Source organism: Trichechus manatus, unplaced genomic scaffold (genome assembly GCF_000243295.1).
Source record: "Trichechus manatus latirostris isolate Lorelei unplaced genomic scaffold, TriManLat1.0 scaffold00062, whole genome shotgun sequence".
In the NCBI taxonomy this organism is placed as follows: domain Eukaryota; kingdom Metazoa; phylum Chordata; class Mammalia; order Sirenia; family Trichechidae; genus Trichechus; species Trichechus manatus.
The window spans coordinates 5,846,036-5,864,991 of record NW_004443998.1 but is presented as its reverse complement, the minus strand read 5'-3'; the positions used below and the strand labels follow the sequence as shown (position 1 = coordinate 5,864,991).

General features: G+C 39.8%; 1 protein-coding gene across 1 annotated transcript in view; it reads right to left on the bottom strand.

Moving 5' to 3' along the window:
- The window catches only part of DHX36 (DEAH-box helicase 36), a 52,712-nt gene that overhangs the window by 6,028 nt on the left and 27,728 nt on the right, over nucleotides 1–18,956 (bottom strand). Inside the window, exons 13-22 of the mRNA XM_004379177.2 lie at nucleotides 18,558–18,613; nucleotides 16,697–16,761; nucleotides 15,561–15,704; nucleotides 9,103–9,220; nucleotides 8,307–8,405; nucleotides 5,101–5,274; nucleotides 4,880–4,966; nucleotides 3,756–3,839; nucleotides 892–991; nucleotides 704–794 (exon numbers count right to left, since the gene is read on the bottom strand). Of these exons, the coding sequence (XP_004379234.1) occupies nucleotides 704–794; nucleotides 892–991; nucleotides 3,756–3,839; nucleotides 4,880–4,966; nucleotides 5,101–5,274; nucleotides 8,307–8,405; nucleotides 9,103–9,220; nucleotides 15,561–15,704; nucleotides 16,697–16,761; nucleotides 18,558–18,613 (1,018 nt within the window). The remainder of the gene's footprint in view (nucleotides 1–703; nucleotides 795–891; nucleotides 992–3,755; nucleotides 3,840–4,879; nucleotides 4,967–5,100; nucleotides 5,275–8,306; nucleotides 8,406–9,102; nucleotides 9,221–15,560; nucleotides 15,705–16,696; nucleotides 16,762–18,557; nucleotides 18,614–18,956) is intronic.

Genomic DNA, 18,956 nt, shown 5'->3' with positions numbered 1-18,956 from the left:
ATCCCTGGTTGAGAACAACTGCCTGCCCTACAACGTCTGCACTTTGTTAAAATATTTTAAATTAAAATAGCCATTTATGAATCCACTGGGCCAGTATCTACTCTAATGACTCTTGATATATAACTCCAATCTACAGTGTCTTCCAAAAAGATGGTACAGATTCACAAACCACTAGCTACATGTGACTTTCAGCTCTCTGTACTCTTGCTGATATGAGCTCATTTACTATGCAAAAAGTCTTGTTAGTCTCTCCACTCACTACTGAAGCTATCAGTACACATATTTATTAATTGCATTTTATTTCTCAAAACAGTGAAATTACCAAAATTTTCTTCAGACTCTGTTAAAAAATTATCCAGTTTATAACAAGAGGGGAAAAAAAAAACAAAAACCTAAAACAAAAACTACGCTCAGTGATTTCTATTCAGACGCTGGTTTCTAACAGCTGGCTTACTTTTCTAAAATTTACACCGAATAATAATGAATGACAGGAGAGGTGACTGCAAGGATACGCTGTAAGGCAAAGTGATACGTATGCTGAACAGTCTGCCTTCTTCTAAATGATCGAAAAGTAAAGAACGAGAATATGGCCCAAATATGAATATGAACAAATTTACACTACAAGCAAGTCCTGTTGCATTACACAATTTCAAAAGTTTAAGGGAAGGATTGCAAGTAACTGATAATAATCTTCAATGCTTACATTTTTCTTTTTTTACCCAAATTTGGTCGGATTTTAGCAACTTTGGGGTATAAACCAGCACAGATAACAGCTTTAATTATCTTCTCATTATCTATTGGGGGTGGGAAGATAGAGGGGGGGAAAACAAGTAAAATACTGGTATAATGGAGAACAGCAGCAAGTTATTTGCACTGTGTTTTCTGCTTTACCTGAATTTACGTTAGACTCTGGGTCCTGAGGATCCCTACTGCTTACAAATCCCGCTCCAAGGAGGTGCTCGGCAAACTGCCCCTTCATGTTGTGCAGCATCTAGGGTGCGACGGTGACAAACAGAACAGAGCATCTGACGCCGCCGCAAGGCACAGGCTCAGAAACGGAGCTGTAAGCTTCCCTGCTTTACGAATACACTCTGGCAAAAATGCGACGTTTTAGAGCAGGAGCCAGCAAGCTACAGCCTGTCTGGCTTCTGCCTGTTCGAGTAAACAGTTTTGCTGGCACGCAGCCACACCCGTTGGTCGACGGATCTTCTGCAGCTGCTTCTGCTCAACAGTGGCAGAGACAAGTGGCTGCACCAGGGACCACATGGCCTGCAAGGCCTAAGATGTTAACTATCTGGCCTTCCACAAGAACAAATCTGCCTGATTTAGGGATAACCAATAATATTTAACGGACTGCTACATTCCGCAAAAGACACACTAAATAATTTTTTAAATCACCCTACCTCTCATCCATATTTTGAAGAATACCTATATTTATACACTACTGAGAACTGACTACTCCTAACATATTGGCACATAAGCTTAAAGCTTGTTTTATTTAAAATTGTTTTTAAAAGAGAAAATCACTGTTTGGATAAAAATGACACATGAGTCATTAAAAAGCATTCAAGGAATGTGGAAAAGTACAAGGATGAAAATAAAGAAAATCCCCTCAGTAATCTCAGAAATAATCATTTAAGTAAACAAGATTCCAGATTATGTATTGTACATACATACTGACAGAAGACTTAGAAATACCATCATAACAGTAAGATTATAGCATAGAAGCTGTTTTTATAAAAGTATTAAAATTTAGTTTGAAGAAAATTAAACAGAAATGAAAAGACCAGATGAATTTTACATTTTCATAAGATGTATTTCCAAAAGGATTCTTCTGAGCTTAAGAAAAGATTATATAATATTATAAAAGGTGGAGTCATTTTAAGTATATATCCCTTTTATGAAATGTGTGACATTATATTTAGCCCATCTTCTCATTTTTGTTACAACTGACTCTTAAGCCACTCCTCGTTTTTATTATCATTATATTTTTAAGGATCACCTTTTACATTCCAGTCTGTAACCGTAATTTCCAACAACATTGTTCTGTATGAGTTATGAAGCAGAAAACCAAACCCGTTACTGTCGAGTCAATTCTGACTCCTAGCGACCCTTCAGGACAGAGTAGAACGGCCCCATAGGGTTTCCAAGGAGTGGCTGGTGGATTCCAACAGCTGACCTTCTGGTTAGCAGCCGAGCTCTGAACCACTGCACTGTATTAGTTATATGTCTAAATAATTTCAATGCACATCAGTAGTTGATTTAGATCCATTTCCGAATTCTCCACTTTGATTCATCCCTTAGTAGACAGCATGTCGCTGCCAATGAACTTCTCGTGAATAGCTCCCAGGAGCAGTATTTCTCAAGTGCTTTCCTGAATGCCTGTCTCGTCTTTATACGTGGAATTAATATCTTGGCTGGGTGTAATATTCTCAAATAACACCTGGATTTGGCAATCTTTTCATATCTCTGGTTCATTTTCTATTTCAGGGAAATAGTCTTCTATCTCTGAAGACACATTCAATTAAACTTTAATTTCTATGTAGACAGACACCTGTCATCCTCAAAATGGATCATCCCCAACCTCCTTTCTATGAGCTTTGGACTCACTGCTTCCATCTCCGTCTTCTTCAGCCACAGTCATGAACTGTGATCACCTCCAGCCTTTCTCCTGTGGCAGTAATCTGACTTGGAGGGCTGTCCATTTTGTTCCTTGTGTTTTTCCCTTTTGGTACAATCTGTTTTCTGAACTCAGCAGTCTTCCTTCCATCCGCTCTACTGGTTTACTTGAACTGTTTTACTGAATTAATATTCTTCTTAGGTTGTTCCATATTACTGAAGCAGTTGTATTTTCTTTTGTTGAACTATGCTGTGTTCATTTTTTTTTTTTTGTTTTTTAAAACTCCCTTTGACCTTGTGGAGCCCTGGTGACACAGTGGTTAAGAGCTACAGCTGCTAACCAAAAGGTCAGCAGTTGGAATCCACCAGCTGCTCCTTGGAAACCCTATGGGGCAGTTCTACTCTGACCTACAGGGTCGCTATGAGTCAGAACTGACTTGACGCCAGTGGGTCTGGTTTTTTGGTTTTGACTTTATAATTTTACAGGGTTGCCAGCTCTTTTTCTTTTGCTCACGATTGGACAGGCCGGATTAGACATGCTAGACCGATTCTTTTCCCTCTTCACAGACTTGCTAAATGCCTGGTGCCAGGGTTCACACCACATAGGTGGGGTATCTGTGTATTAGGGGAGTGTGAGGATACTCCTAATCTCACTAGCTTCAGATCACGTTCCCAAATTCAGCCCACAGTCTGACGGCTGACGTGCATCTGCCTGGTTTGTTACCCACTGTCTTCTGTTTCCTGTACACCTCTCCAACAGCACTGTCACTACGCTAGATCACAGAAGGTTAGAGACACACACCCTGCTTGGTATTTTTAAACAGAATAGAAGAATTAGTGAACATTCTCAAGATGAATTATCAAAAAGACCACTAAAGGGTGAAGGCAGGAATAGTAACTGAGTTTTACTGCCCTTTCCTGCATGCTCTGGAATCTTGCTTCTTTTTTAGTCGTTGGTTTTTTTGCGTTATGTATGAGGTTATATATCTTTCCTCGATTCTCTGTATTATTTTGTATAATGATTCGACTTTATAAAAGAAGTTTAAACAATTAACTTTTTGGTGCAGACCTACTGCACAAAATAGATACATCTAATCTAGCATATATAAGAATAACTGTAAAACATTCACCATTACCTGCAGGGTGTTTGAAGACAGAAAATATTCCCAGCAATAGTCCTTTTCATATCTGAAACCACGTTGCCTAGCTTCTTCCCAGCCCTATCAAGCAAAGAAATGAAACCTATTTATATCATTCCCCAAAGCAAAGATTGCCTACCAGTTTGTTTTTATTTCGGTAATAATTTAACCATTCCTGATACTTCATTTTATTTGTAAAAAATTCAAAACAACTTTGAAATTCACAAATTAAAGCAACATGAACTCCCTATAATTCTAGTCTTTAAGAGATAACTAGCACCAAACTTTCAGATGATTTTTATACAAGTATGAGTTATAAAGTTACAGGTCAACTGTATAATTTACACAAAATGACCTGATACTGTACGTGATATATTAATGGAAAAAAAAAAGCATGTTACAGAACAATTTCAATGCTATTATAGATTTTCTGTTTCATACATGTGTTTTGTTAGCTAGGGGCAAAAGGCAGGAAAAATATGCTTACTGAGCTCAGAGGAAAAAGATACATAAACTTTCCCTTAGAGTACAAAATGAATTTAGACAGAGAGTAAGAAGATACTGCTTCTATAAACCAAATTCTATTTAAATATAGCAAAGACTGGTGGGAAGTGTTTACCCACAGATAAGCCTGGCTTTGGGGATGGCTTCCAAAATCTCCCTAATCTCAACAGCATACATGATTATGATGCTCTTTTATCAAAATGCTGAATCTGATTCCAAGTGTAGTTTCTTCATGAACAGAAAGTGCCTATCTGTCACCAATGCCAACAAGATTAAGTGAACACTATCAAATACCAAATTTTAGAATACACTGTTGAATACCTGCTTGTTCCGCACCTACCAAAACAACACAAATAGATTTCTTTTCAGTTAAGGGAGCTGAAATAAGCTACTGCAAAATTGAAAAGTTATCTTCACACTGTAGATATTACCCTAAATGTTCCCAAAGTTTTTCAGAAAGGTTCCCAACGTTCTTTTCAAATAGTCACCTGACTTTAAAAGATTCTTACTTAGCAATGTATTCCTGGTATCTACAATACAGGTTTTAAAAGGTTAAATATATGCCTTGTTGACATGAATAAACTGCCACAATCCAGAATAAGTTTTTTGGTTTTTACCTTAAATGCATTCACGACTGTCAGGTGGTCACTTCTAGAATCCTTTGCCAATTCTTTTCTTCTTGCATCTGCGATCTTTTCCTTTCCCTTGAAATAACAGGCAAAGGCAATTTACATTGCTCTGATGCTATGTAACAGAGAATGGCATTCTAATGAAAACATTTCTAAGTAACAACTACTCTCTGTGAAAGCGCACGGGCTTTTACGAGAATCTCTCTTACCAACGGAATGACAAAGGGATCTTTGAAGCTGAGACTAGCAGCAATAGTGAGTACTGGGTCTAAGCAACAGAACAGAGCTCCAAAGAGAATCATTTTGCCAATATGTGGCTCAACCGGTAATCGTGCTAAGTGGACTCCAAGAGGTGTCAACTCTTCTTGTTTATCCAAAGCATTCTGTAAAGTAAGGGTTTACATTTAAAACAGATATTGTACAACATTACATTTACAACTATTTTTTGTTTTCAAAAAACAAAAAACAAACCCACAGGCCATCCTTCACTCTCTTAAGCCCAAATGCCTTAACATTTGTCCAGCTTTAGTTTTCTTCATCAAAACAAGTGGAGTAATCAAGGATTAGAAACTTAACTAAACAAAAACAAAATTAATCCACAACTTGGCTTCAGTTAAGAGAGATACTGGAGAAATAATGAACCAGCAAGCTTTCAATTAAGTAGAGAAAATCACCCAATAAGTACAAGTTATGGGGAAACAAACACACACACACACACAAAAGATACTGTTACTATTTGGAATATACAATGCATAAACGCTCCTAGATTCTAGCAGTTTAGGGAGCATGAGACAGGGAGGCAATGTATCTAGGACTCCTAAAAATGGGGGTGACCTGTGCTCTGATTAACTACATGATTTGGTCCAACCATCCCACTGAGGACAAGGAGAAGCTAGAAAAGCTGCTTGAAGATACCAAGGAGTCAATAAGAGAAAAGAAGAATTATAGGGTTGGGGTCTAGGGAAGGAGAAAGGCCAAGAAAGGGGGGTGAGCCCAGAGCTGGGGCCTCATTTGGAGGTGTCCGCTGCTTACCGAGGAGCTCCTGAGACACCTTTTCAGTAGTCTCACGGGGCAAAGGAGGTAAAAGGCCAGGGACTGTCAATGGGAGCAGAGGGAGAAAGGGTGCCTGGTGAAGCCCCCCTCACTTTTGGTCGAGAGTCCAAAGCTTGTACCCTAGAAACAACAATGAGCCAGAAGTAGGCAAGCTCTCAGGGACTGCAGTTTTGGTTCAAATTATCTGACTCTCTGAAATTTGACCGAGGTGATCTAGATTGCTAGCACCCCTGGCATCAGCAGAAGCAGCCTAAATCCTCTCTGGAGGAGTCGTCATTATCCCGAGCTTCAAATTTTTATCTACAAATAATTTTGTAAACACAATGTCCGGCATGCAATTAAAATAACTAGGCACACAAGAAGATACAAACGAGGATGAGAAATAGACACAGACATGTAACCCCTTCAGACACAGACTTCTACTAAGCATTTATAAAGGGAACAGCCTCAATCTTACAAACATTCTTTCAGAAGGGAAAAAGATAAAAAATAAAGAAATAATATCTCAACTTGTGTATGGAGCCCAGTATAATCTTGACACAAAAACTTGATAAGGATATTCGAAGGAAAAAAAACCCGCTGAACAATCTCACATATTACCCAAAACAAAACAATGGCAAACTGAATCCCAGAAAGTAAGGTTTATTTCAGGAGCAAAAACATTTGAAAAATCAATGTAATCCACCATATTAACACACTGTACTAGGAGAACAGAGAAAATGAGAAAAATCCTCTCATAATCTCATACGGTTAGGTAAAAGCAATTATTCATGCATGATAAAAGTCTCTTAATAAACTAGGGATAGAAAAGAAACTTCCTTAATTGGATAAAGGGTATGTCATCCATTGAATCGTGTCTCCTTAAAATATACTGGAATCCTATGGAATCCTAACCCCTACAGTCGGAGATATAATCTTGTTTAGAAATAATTTTGTTATGTTCATTAGACCACAAAAAAGTAGAAAACCTGTTGCCATCCAGTCCATTCCAACTCACAGTGAGACTACAGGACAGAGTAGAATAGCCTCATAGGGTTTCCAAGGAGCGGCTGTGGATTCGAACTGCCGACCTTCTGGTTAGCAGCCGAGCTCTTAACCACTGCACCACCAGGTAGGGTGGGTTCTAAACCTAATCACTTCTGAGATATAAGAAGGGCAGAATGAATACACAACAAGCACACGCAGGGGAAGACAGATGCCATGTGAAGATCCTCCATAAGCCAAGGAAAACCAAGGAACCCATGAGTGCCTGCAGCTACCAAGAAGGAAGGAATTGACACAGCTGAGACGCTGATTCGGACTTTCAGTCTTCAGAATTGTGAGAAAATAAATTTCTGTTCTTTAAAGCCATTAAAGTTACTTGGATCTGACAGACACTCCAAACAATTACACCTACTTCTCACTTATTGACTATTTCATTATCTGACATTTCGCATTCGTGACAATAGTTAAAATCTACTATCCAACTATTTTGCACATTAACGACATGTCTGGCAGTAACAAACACCGAGGTGCAAGGCGAGTAATGATGGCTGTGATGGTTAAGGTTATGTGTTAACTTGGCTGGGCCATGATACTCAGTGGTTTGGCAATCATGTAATGATGTAATTTGGCAGTTATGTAATGATGTAGTCATCCTGTGTTTTTGTGATCTGATGTGGTCATCCACCATTTTTGCTTAACACTGATTTTCACATAACGACCTGGTCTTTGTGATCTAACCATGTTGATAAGCGAGGAGTAGGTGTACAACGATCTGAAAAGGCAGACTAGACCAACCAAGTTCACTTCATGAATATAAATGAGGACCAGTAATTAACAAATTTCAAAATGTTTGTGTGATTTTGAATCAGGGTGGCAATTAAAAGAACTGTATTAAAAGAATGGGAGCAGTTGGGTTCAGTAACAGAATTCTTGCCTTCTACGTGGGAGATCCAGGTTTAATTCCTAGGCAGTGTACCTCAAGCGCAGCCACTACCCATCTGTCAGTGGAAGCTCATGTGTTGCTACAATGCCGAACAGTTTTCAGCGAAGCTTCCAGATTGAGATCAACTAGGAAGAAAGGCCTGGTGATTTACGTTAAAAAAATCAGCCAATGAAAACCCTATGGATCACCGCGGTCCGAGACCATTGTGCATGGGGCCACCATGAGTTGTGCATCGGCCCTACAGCAGCTAAACAACATTAAAAGGAACATCACAAAGGTATCATTTTATAACTTTCTCATGCATATTTCATATAATGAGTTGAACAGAACTCTGTACATGCAATGATCTACCTCACAGTAATGAGTGTGAATTTTATGCTTATATGCTGTATACTCTAAATCTAAGTTAGAATCAAAAAACAAACTGAAATTTACCAGTTCCATCAGGTGTTTTATGGAGAGCCACACTGCCTCACTTGATGGTGGATCCATTAATCTCCCCAGAAAATAAGCAATTCCACCTAGCTTTAAAATCTAGGGGTAGACAAATATAATTAAATATACATCATATATTTACATAACAACTTAATCCTGCCTGTATTGATCACTCAAAGTGTCAAACCTATACATAATTTACAAGCTAGTTATCATAGGAGAATGAATTAAAATCATTTGTGATTCCATAAAAGCATATTTACTGGCCAATATGTCACCTTCTATCACCAACTTTGTTAACGAGAAAAGCAGCTGGTTAAATTTCAAAACAAGTTGATTACAAGTATTTTCAAAACAAGAAGGCTACTCTAAATATAAATATAAAATATGAAAAATGCTGGAAAAAAACATTAAGTAGTTAATAACCAGGGGTGACATCTGAACATAGAATAACTACAGCTAACATTTACTGAGCACTTACCATGTATGTGCCAGGCACTGCTCTAAAAGTTAGATGAGGTTAATTTGAGTAAGTGCACAATGTAACAGAACTAGCTTGTCCAGGGAGGAGCTGAGATTCAAACCCAGGAGGGAAGGCTCCTGCATACTACATGATTAAAAGCTGTTTCATAAAGATTTAACTTTTCCTTATAGTGAAATAAATTTACATGCATTTTATTAGCACACAGACAAAACAATACATAGTAATAATTCTTTCTTTCACATTAACACACCACTTTCTTCCATAAAAAGATGCTCCCTCCTTTTAGTTTCTTAATTCTCCCACCTAATTTACCTTTATTTGTAAACATAATTCTTCCAAAGGAGTTCTCAAAATTTCTGGCAGTTGATAGTCATCTAGTAGGCTTGCTCTGAGACCATTGTAGAGATGATAGCAATGACCAGGTTGAACTCTTTATAAAAAAAGGGGGACGGGGGGAGTAGAATCAATGACTCTTTAGAACTACAGAGACAACAGCAGGCAGAGAAATGAACTTATTTCCTATCAGACACATCATAACTAATTTATGCAATTATTATTTCCTTTTTATTAATCATACATTCCTTCTCCCCACCTGCTTCGAATGATCCTAAATCCTCTAACGTGTTCCAGTTTTAAGAAGAGACCTCACCTTCTGTCCCCCAATATTCTGTTTCCCTATTTGTATCCTACAGATTTCAGACTGCCATGCTTAATAACAGCAGACCAAGCAGTCTACTTAAGGCGTCCTGCTGGCGCAGCGGTTAAGTGCTCAGTTACTAACCAAAAGGTATGCAGTTAGCACCCACTAGCACTTCCGCGGGAGAAAGACCTAGCCATCTGCTCCTGTGAAGAGGACAGCCTAGGAAACCCTACGCAGCAGTTCCACTCTGTCCTACAGGGTCGGTATGAGTCAGAATCGACACGACCGCACACAACAAGCAGTCCACTCAGGTTAAGGCTGGAAGTTGTTCCCTCAAATATGCCTTTTGGGCACTTCACGTTAAAAATCCTGGCACTGAACTGCCTGGCTGTAGTATTTAAAAAGCTCTTAAGTTATGCACTGTTTAGTGCACTCTCAGAGGGATGTTCAAATTTGTTTGTTTTCAACAAACCACTGCCAGGAACGATACCATTCTCTGGACAATGGTAAGGACAGAGGTGAAGAGGTGAGGGTATTCATGCACTTTCAAGTACAATAAACATCTCTACGGGCTACTGCTGCTACGGCAGGGCGGAGGCCCTTTGCTTAGAGGAATAAAAATGAACTCTCAAACTCTCAGCTATCTCTATGATGAATCCACACGGACTCATCATCTATTACATAACACGGCCTGAATATCCGTTAAGAGAAACTAACAGTAACACCACCACTATCTGCAGACCACATAGTATGTCAGAGTTTGTTTCGGCCTCCAAAATAACCAACAATCTAATTAGCTTTTACTAAGCAATTTACATACATTGAGCCTATAAGGGACTATTTTTCTTTTGAATTAAAATACCACCAATTCCACTGTTACCCTTCATCATGGTAGAAGGAATGAAGAACTAGCTAAAACGTAATACTCCATTCACTTTATCTCCCTAGTTGTCGCATGGATCAAACCTATGACCCAATGTGTTTGCTACTCATATATAAAGGTATGTTGACCAATACCCATTTTAAACCTCAGTATCTGCGATGACGGATCTGCATGGCTAAACCCAGCCTTGCCAGGCTCCATACCAAGTTATTCCTGATAACTGGTCAGAAGAGTACACTCCTTTGCATAAGCCATGGCTTTGGCTTCACAGCACCAATTGCCCCCAAAAATAAGCTGCCTGGAAGTAAGTTAGACTGGGATGATCTTCAAAGACGAGAGCAAGTGACTCAGAGCTTCTCAGGAACAGTGTACTTTAAAACATGGTGGATAAAATGGTCTATCAAATTTTCCTTCAAACTCTCCTTTCCTTAAATAAGCTGGTATCTAAAGATTTATAGGAATCTTTTCTGTTCTGCCTGTAAGAGGCAAAAAAAAAAACAAAAAACACTTTCTTCTAAAACTCCAGATACATGATTCTACCACTCAGGAGAATGTTGTTGTTGGCTACTGAGTCAATTCCAACTCACAGTAACCCTACAGGACAGAGTAGAACTGCCCCATAGGGATTCCTAAGCTGTAATCTTTACGAGAACAGATCGCCAGGTCTTTTCTCCTATAAAGCTGCTAGTGGGTTTGAACAACCAATCTTTTGGTTACCAGCCAAGTGCTTAACCACTGCACCAACAGGGCTCCTTCTCATAGGAATAAGTGTACAAAAATACTGTATATTAAAAATGAAACAAAAGATGGGAGGGTGGAGCAGGATAGCGAAGTGAGGGGATGCTCCCACTTACTCCCCAGCAACTGACCCACCGAACAGTGAATCAAACAAGCACAGACTGAGATGTCAGCGCTCCGGGCAGCAGCTGAGGCACTGGAGAGTTGGGGTGTGTCCAGAAGCAGTGGGAGGAGGGGGGAGGAGGAGCGAGGACAGCACAGAAGCTGGGAGAACCCACCTGTATCATCGGGAGCACTTGCTCAACACCATCATTTTGAGATGGGGCTGGGCAATACCCCAAACGGGGAACACAGAAAGGGAGCTAACCTGAGGAAGCTGTAGCCCGATTTTTAAGGTGGTGCAAATTGGCCAGAGGAATTCGTGGGCCGCGCAACTGAGAGGAGGCGAAGGGAGGCTATTGGGCTGCCAGAGAGTGCTGTTGAATCTTGCTGAGGCCCAAGACGGACGGGCACTAGGACCGGGACGGGCGGCAAGGGCAGCAGAGTGAGGGGAATACTTCCACGGTTCCCTGCCCACAGCAGGACACTATGGGAGAGCCTGTGCAGGGGTGCCCATGAAGGAAAGACATAGAGAGCCCCTTACTTCTGCCATAGGAAAGTCAAGCCCCACTGCTTATGTCTGTGTCTGTAACCAGCTAAACCCCCTGCCACGTGAATGTGTACTGAATTCCAGAAATCAGGCATCCAAAACTCCAGAATCAGAACTGAAAAAAATCTAAGGCTAAGAGTGCCCTCCAGTGGTTTTCAGGAGAAGATAACAAGCCCAGTGCCACTGGACAGATTCTGACTGATAGGGACCCTGTGGGGTACAGTGGAGGTGCTCCATGAGGTTCCCAGGTCTGTGAGCCTTTGTGGAGGCAGAGCAGTTGGTGGGTGAGGGTCCTAGCCTTTTGGATGGCAGCTGGGTGCCTGGCTGCTGTGCCACTGGGGCACTCAATCAGAAATTTTTGCCACAGAATTAAGAATACAAAATTGAAAGTAAAAAGATAACAAAATGGTTCAAGTTCAACACAAAATAGTAAAACACACAAAACAGCAAGAGAAGAAGCACCAATCTAAGGCAAAAAAGAAGAAGGGGAAATTTCTCCTATGGAGGTCAGACTAAGGGAAAGAATCAATAATTTTCAGACTATGGTGTTAAATATGTTTTAAGAAAGCAAAAAGCACACAGAAAACTAGCAAAGACCAGGAAACAAATGGAGAAACAAAATGAGAGACTCAACAAGGAAATTTAAAACATCAAAAAAAAAAAAAAAAAAAAAAAAAAAAATAGAAGAAAGCAACTGAATTACATAAAAGCAAGAGAAACACTCAACAACAGTCAAACAAGCCAAAGATAGAACATGTGAATTACAACACAAAATAACTGAAAAGTCTCGAGAAAAACAAGAGAAAAGAACAAAGAAAATCAAACAAACCCAAAAGGAAATATGGGGTTAATCAAGACACCTAACAGCAGAATTACTGGAATTGCAGAGCACAGTGACAACAATAAAGGCAGAGGAACAATTTTCCAAGAGAAATCAGAGAGAATTTTCCAGACCTGAACAGAGAACTAAGCCTGCAAGTACAGTAAGCTACACGAACCCCAATCAGAAGAGACAAAGAAGATCAACTCTACACCATATCCTAATAAAATTCTTGAAAATCAAAGACAAGGAGAAAATTCTGAAGGCAGCAAAGGAAAAATGCAATATAACACAGCAATGGTCTTTCATAAGAATCAGGACAGATTTCTCCCCAGAAACTCTAGAGGCCAGAAGACAACAAAGTGACATACACAAAGTACTGAACAAAAACAACTGCCAACCAACAATTCTTTACCCAGCTAGTGAAGTTGTCATTCAAAAATGAGGGGGAAATCAAGACATTCCCAGACAACAGAAGCACTGGGAATTTTCCATTATCAAGCCAGCTTTGTAAATATAACTCAAGGGAGTACTCCAAAGGGAAAGGCAAGAGAATTAATACTCATATCTATACACAGGAAAATAAATAAATAAAAAATGAGAGAGCGCGCTCCAAAAAACACAACAACATGGGCAATCACTAGGACCAAGTATACGATATTTTCAGGGAATAAACTCAATAACTAAATCTCGCAAAAATACAACATCAAGTTTGTAAGAAATAAGCACAAAGCAAACTTACTGAAAATAGGTTGTATACTGATGTTAATGGAGACACACCAACAGACACGGGGGAGGAAGGAGCATGTCAGGAACAGATTTAGTATGTTAAGATTGTATGTTAACTGTTGTTCATATGTTAAACATTACTGCAATTGTAATTTGTGTAACATAATTATGTGGTAACCACTATATCACCAAGAAAAAACATTCAGAAGAAAAGAAGAAAGCAAAAAGGCTCATCACAAGAAAGCAGTTAAATACAAACAAAAACAGAAAAATCGGAATTAAAAAAACAAAGAAGATACAAAACACTCAACAAATAGTAAAGTGAGTGAGGTAGACACCGTCTTCAGTAATAACCTTAAATGTAAATGATCTAGACGCTCCATGCAAAAGGCAGAGACTGGCAGAATGAATAAAAACATGATCCATCCTTCTGTTCTCTACAAGAAACACACCTCAGACGTAAAGACACAAACTGAGAACAAAAGGATGGAGAAAAATATTCCATGCAACCCATGAAAAAAAGGGCAGGAGCGGCCATACTGATACCAGATAAAATAGGCTTTAAATCAAAATCTATTACAAGCAATAAAGATGGACATCACATAACAATAACGGGGTCAATCCGACTCGTAGCAACCATGTAGAACACAGCAGAACTGCCCAAAGGGTTTCCAACGAATGGCTGGTGGTTTCAAACTGCCAACTTTTTGGTTAGCAGCTGAGTTCCTAACCACTGCACCACCAGCGCTCCAGAAGTACCTACAGGTACATGTAAACACAAATATGTGGGTGTAGGTACACATAAGCCATTAAAGATACAAATACGGATACTCCACAGACAGAACCAAACACCTTCCAAAATTGGTTTTTTGGGTTTGAAAGCTTAGCACCATAGTCTTACGGGACGACTCAGTCAACTGGCACAACATAGTTCACAAAAATCATGATCTGCATCCTAGTGAAACGAGTAGCATCTGGGGTTTTAAAAAAGCTTGCAAGCGGCCATCTAAGACACAACTACGGGTCTCTACTTGGCAGGAGAAAACAGCAAGAAGGTAACCGAAAGCTCAGAAAAGAAACAAGTCTACACGAGCCATGACCTCATCAACCCTGAGACCAGAAGAACTAGATGGTGCCTCGCTACCACCACTGACCAACTCTGATCAGGGTCACAACAGTTGGTCCTGGTAGAACGGGAGAAAAATGTGGAGCAGAACTCGAATTCTTACCTAAAAAAAAAAAAAAAAGCCAGAAAAACTGAAGAGAGGACTCCCTGAGCCTACTGTCCTGAGACACTCTTTAAACCTAGAACCAAGCCTATCCTGAGATAACCTTTTAGTGAAACAGCAGAGTGGCACACAAAATAAAGGGCATTACCCATAAGACTGGTGCTCTACTTAAAAACTAGCATGAAACCAAAAGGTCAACAATTACTCAAAAGCAAAGACGAGAAGATAAGGGGGCGGGGAAACTGGAGTACTGGGAATGGGAACGACCAGAACACGAAGACAATGTCTGACACTGTGATAAATGTCACTAATGTCACTGAACGATTTCTGCAGAAACTGTCAAACGGCAACTTAACTTGCTGCGTAAACTTTCACAAAAACTCAATTAAAAAAAAGAAACAAAAATATGCAATCTGTCAAAGCAAATCATTTTCTCTACCATTAAAAAGGATATTTGTATTTCTTATGCCACCACCCCACCAGTGTGGGAAAACACTTTCCTGTGTTTTCACTGGTAGTTGATGGTGAAAAATCAGCAGAGCTGCGAAGCAGTGAGTAAAGAGCCAAGACGGTGGAGCCAGCCTCCCTGGGTTCAAGTCCTGACTGCTACTTACAGTGCTGTGACTCTGGGCAAGTTATGTATTTGTGAGCTGATTTCTCATCCTCAAAGTGGAGGGAACCACAGTAACCTACCTCACAGCACTGTGGTGAGGACTAAACAAATGAAGACAAATAGTGATTAGAAGACGTCCTGATACTCCAATGTCACGAGTATCATCAATTTCAGGTAATACATGCTTTAGAAGAAAGAATGAACAAAGTTCCAAGTAACCTAACTAATAAGAATAAAGGAAATGAATTTTAACCAGACTGAGGAACTGGAGGTAGAAAATACATAAAGTAGAAAACTTGGCAAATATTTTCCTGAATAAACTATGATTAAAACATTCAGAAATGTGCTGCAGTAAATTCAAAATGTGAAAGGGAACTCTCCTAACAGACACTTTTTAAACGGCAGCCACACGCTTTGTCATACAAAATTGTTTTGTGGTCTGAAGGCTTCAGACAAGGCCCCATCTTACCTGCCAGCCCGGCCCTTCCTCTGTTTGGCGTTGGCTTTACTGACCCACTCAGCCGACATGGTGCTGATGTTGTTCTGAGTGTCAAAGTGCGTCTCTTTTATTTTCCCTCCATCTATCACATAAACTACGTCATCTATGGTAATGCTGTGGAAAAAATACAATATGAAAAACACTATTACTGAATCAAACTGATGGATGTTAGCAGTTCAAAATTTCCACTCTCCTCCCACCTTTACCAGTGTCTCAGGCGTGAAGGCCCTGCAGGCTGCAGCAGAAGCTGTAGGGGTTAACACTGCCAGTTCCCACCTGCCCGTGGCCAAACGTTACAACTTGCCTAATGGCTCTGCACCTTGCTCCACGGGCCCCCAACTGCTGTGGTTTAATATTAGCTCCCACAACAATCTGGTCCAGGGATTCTACTGGTGTATTAGCACCTCTACAGGAAGACAGGAGCCCTGGTGGTGCAGTGGTTAAGGGCTCGGCTGCTAACCAAAAAGTCAGCAGTTCAAATCCACCAGCTGCTCCTTGGAAACTCTCTGAGGCAGTTCTCCTCTGTCCTGTAAGGTTCTTCTGAGTCAGAATTGACTTGACGGCAGCAGGTTTTTAAGGGAATACAAGAAAGTTTAAAGGCTGTATGAAAAAAATAAATCTGTCACTGTGCAGTTCATTCCGAGTCACAGTGACACTACAGGACAGAGTAGAACTGCCCCACAGGGTTTCCAAAGAATGACTGGTGGATTCGAACTGCTGACCGTTTTTCGTTAGCAGCCAAGCTCTTAACCACTATGCCACCAGGGCTCCTAAAGGCTATATGTAATTACTAAATTTGTGGCAAACAGTATCACCCTCAACCAAAATTAGACAAAGGCACAAAACTGAACTCAGCTCCCTTGCTTCTTTAGGAAAGGTTCGGGAAAACAAACATAAAACCCATGTAATGAAAGGCTGTTTCTGGAGATGGCTAAAGATCGCTAGAGGTTAAGAACACGTAACTATACTCGCTGCCATGACTAACTTAAAAAATAGCTTCGTATGTAAAGAAATTACAAATTTTAGAGAAAAAAGACTAACATATGCTAATAACTTATGGGGGCTCAAAATTTATGTAGTCATAAGCAGTAATATTTACGATTTACCTAGTCTCCGCAATGTTGGTAGCAATCACTATTTTCCGAACACCAGGAGGGGTTTTCTTAAACACCTGTAAAAATAAATACATTAAGACCTCCAAAACACACTTCTGATGCATTATTTCTGAAATTAGAGGAATTACTTCTAAAACTGCTCATTTCTAGCATTCTGTGTTCCTTCATTAACATATGCAACTCATATTAAAGATACAAATAATTATAAATTATACATCATTTTCAATACTACAAAACTCTCTTTTGGTAAACCAAGTCTTCAACAGATAGATAAAACATGATTATTGAAATGTACAGTACATCCTTTAGCAAAAGCTGGGTGGTGGAAATGTCTCATTGTGTAATCAAATTTACAAGCAGAGGGAGAGTACGGCATAACATGAATTATGAGGATCAATCTACATGGTAGGGACAGAAGCCGACCAATCAGGCAGATCCCCAACCCATTCGAACGGATGTCGGCTGGCACACCGTGCCGCGGCATACTAGCTTGAAAGGAGACTGGAGCTAAAAACAAACAAAGCGAAAACCTCTCTCCAAATGCTGAATCCTACAGACAATGCCACCGGCAGAAAGAAGACAGGGAGTCACGTACCGCTGGCTGTCACGCAAAAAAAAATTTATCAACTTAATCCTTCGCTTATAAAATGATCATTAGTAGTGAAAATGCTGTTTCCCAGTCCAGGCGCATATTCTCCAGCAAAGGAATAAACAATTTCTTGTTAGGATGTCAGGGATCAAAGAGCCTCCACAGTGACACTCTTCTGTCCCGTCCTTGGAATCAAGAGTTCTTTCTTTCTACCTTTCCCTTCCCTCAGATACGTACATTGTATCTAGTTCAGCTGGCTGAGCCTTGTTCAGTACTAAGATACCAGTAGAAAGCACAGTAACAGGGTCTCAGTAAAAAATGTCTTGCTATTTTCTTGCAAACAGGTGAGTGGAGAAACTACAGGGGCAGAGGGCAGATTTTCTGGTTCATCTCATCCTAATAGGGCCTGCAAACACAAAACCATGCCTCTGAGAATGCAGTATTCCTACTGATCAGGGAAATCCCTGTATCTGATGGAGCAAAAACATAATACATTATTGATGAAACAGGGAAGCTCATACCTGCAAACATACTAATTCTGTTAAATCAAAATCTCAAACATTAAGCTGTAGAATATCAGACAATCAATTTCTAGGTTGAGTCATCTTTACCAGGACTCGTAGACTGTTTTATTCAGGAAACTCAAACAAGTTATTGGTGACCTCAATTCTTTAAACTTTTTTGTTTAGAACTTATTACTTACTAAATGTCCACGTCCCATTAAAAAGTGATAAAATCGCCCTGGACAAACAATAAAGTACATCCCCTAGCACCGACATCAGGAAAAAGCTTGTCAGCATTAGGGGAAAGTTTAAAGAATTGGTTTCACCAATTAACTTGGAGGCTGTGAGTGGCGACAGCTTAATGTGCTTGACTGCTAACTAAAAGGACGGCAGTTCGAGTCCACTCAGAGGTGCCTTAGAAGAAAGTCCTGGTGATCTACTTTAGAAAAATCAGCCACTGAAACTCTACGGAGCACAGTTCTACTCTGACATACGTGGGTCACATGAGTGGAAAGCGACTTGAAAGCAAAAGAACTGGACTGCTGACGTAAGTAACTTGATTTGTATGTCCCCCTGTTAGTGAAGTGTTTCTACAGTCGTCCCCTGAAGGCTCATCTGCAAAGGCTCTCAAGGGGTAGTTAATCTATGGATTACTACTTGAAAATGCTTCTTAAAAAAATGAAGGAAAATAAAAACAGTAAGCAGTCTTTGAAGCCTGGCTCGGTTTGAAAGACAGAAATTGAATAAATTTACAACGTACCTGTGTCTGGTTAACTGTAGGCATCAGCGAATGTAAAGGTATAATAAGAAACTTATCTGAAAATTAGAAAGAAAAATTAAGCTTTAAGATAAATAGTTGCAGAAAAGCTTCAGTAGACATTTACTGGACAAAGAACTCAGATGCCAAGCCACATAATTCTCAATTCACATTTGTACACGTATCACACAAATTTTTACTTCAATAGTCTTGTTTTCTAAATGTTCCAGCAAGTTCCAGTTGACATTTTGTTAATCTATATCATATTGATAAGTATTTTCTCCAATTTCTCAAAGAATGCTCAAAAGCTGGAAGCAAAACTTTCTAATTATACAAGTAAAACATCACTAACTCCATCCCTACTACTAATTGAAGACCCAAGAATTTTGCTTAGTATGAATG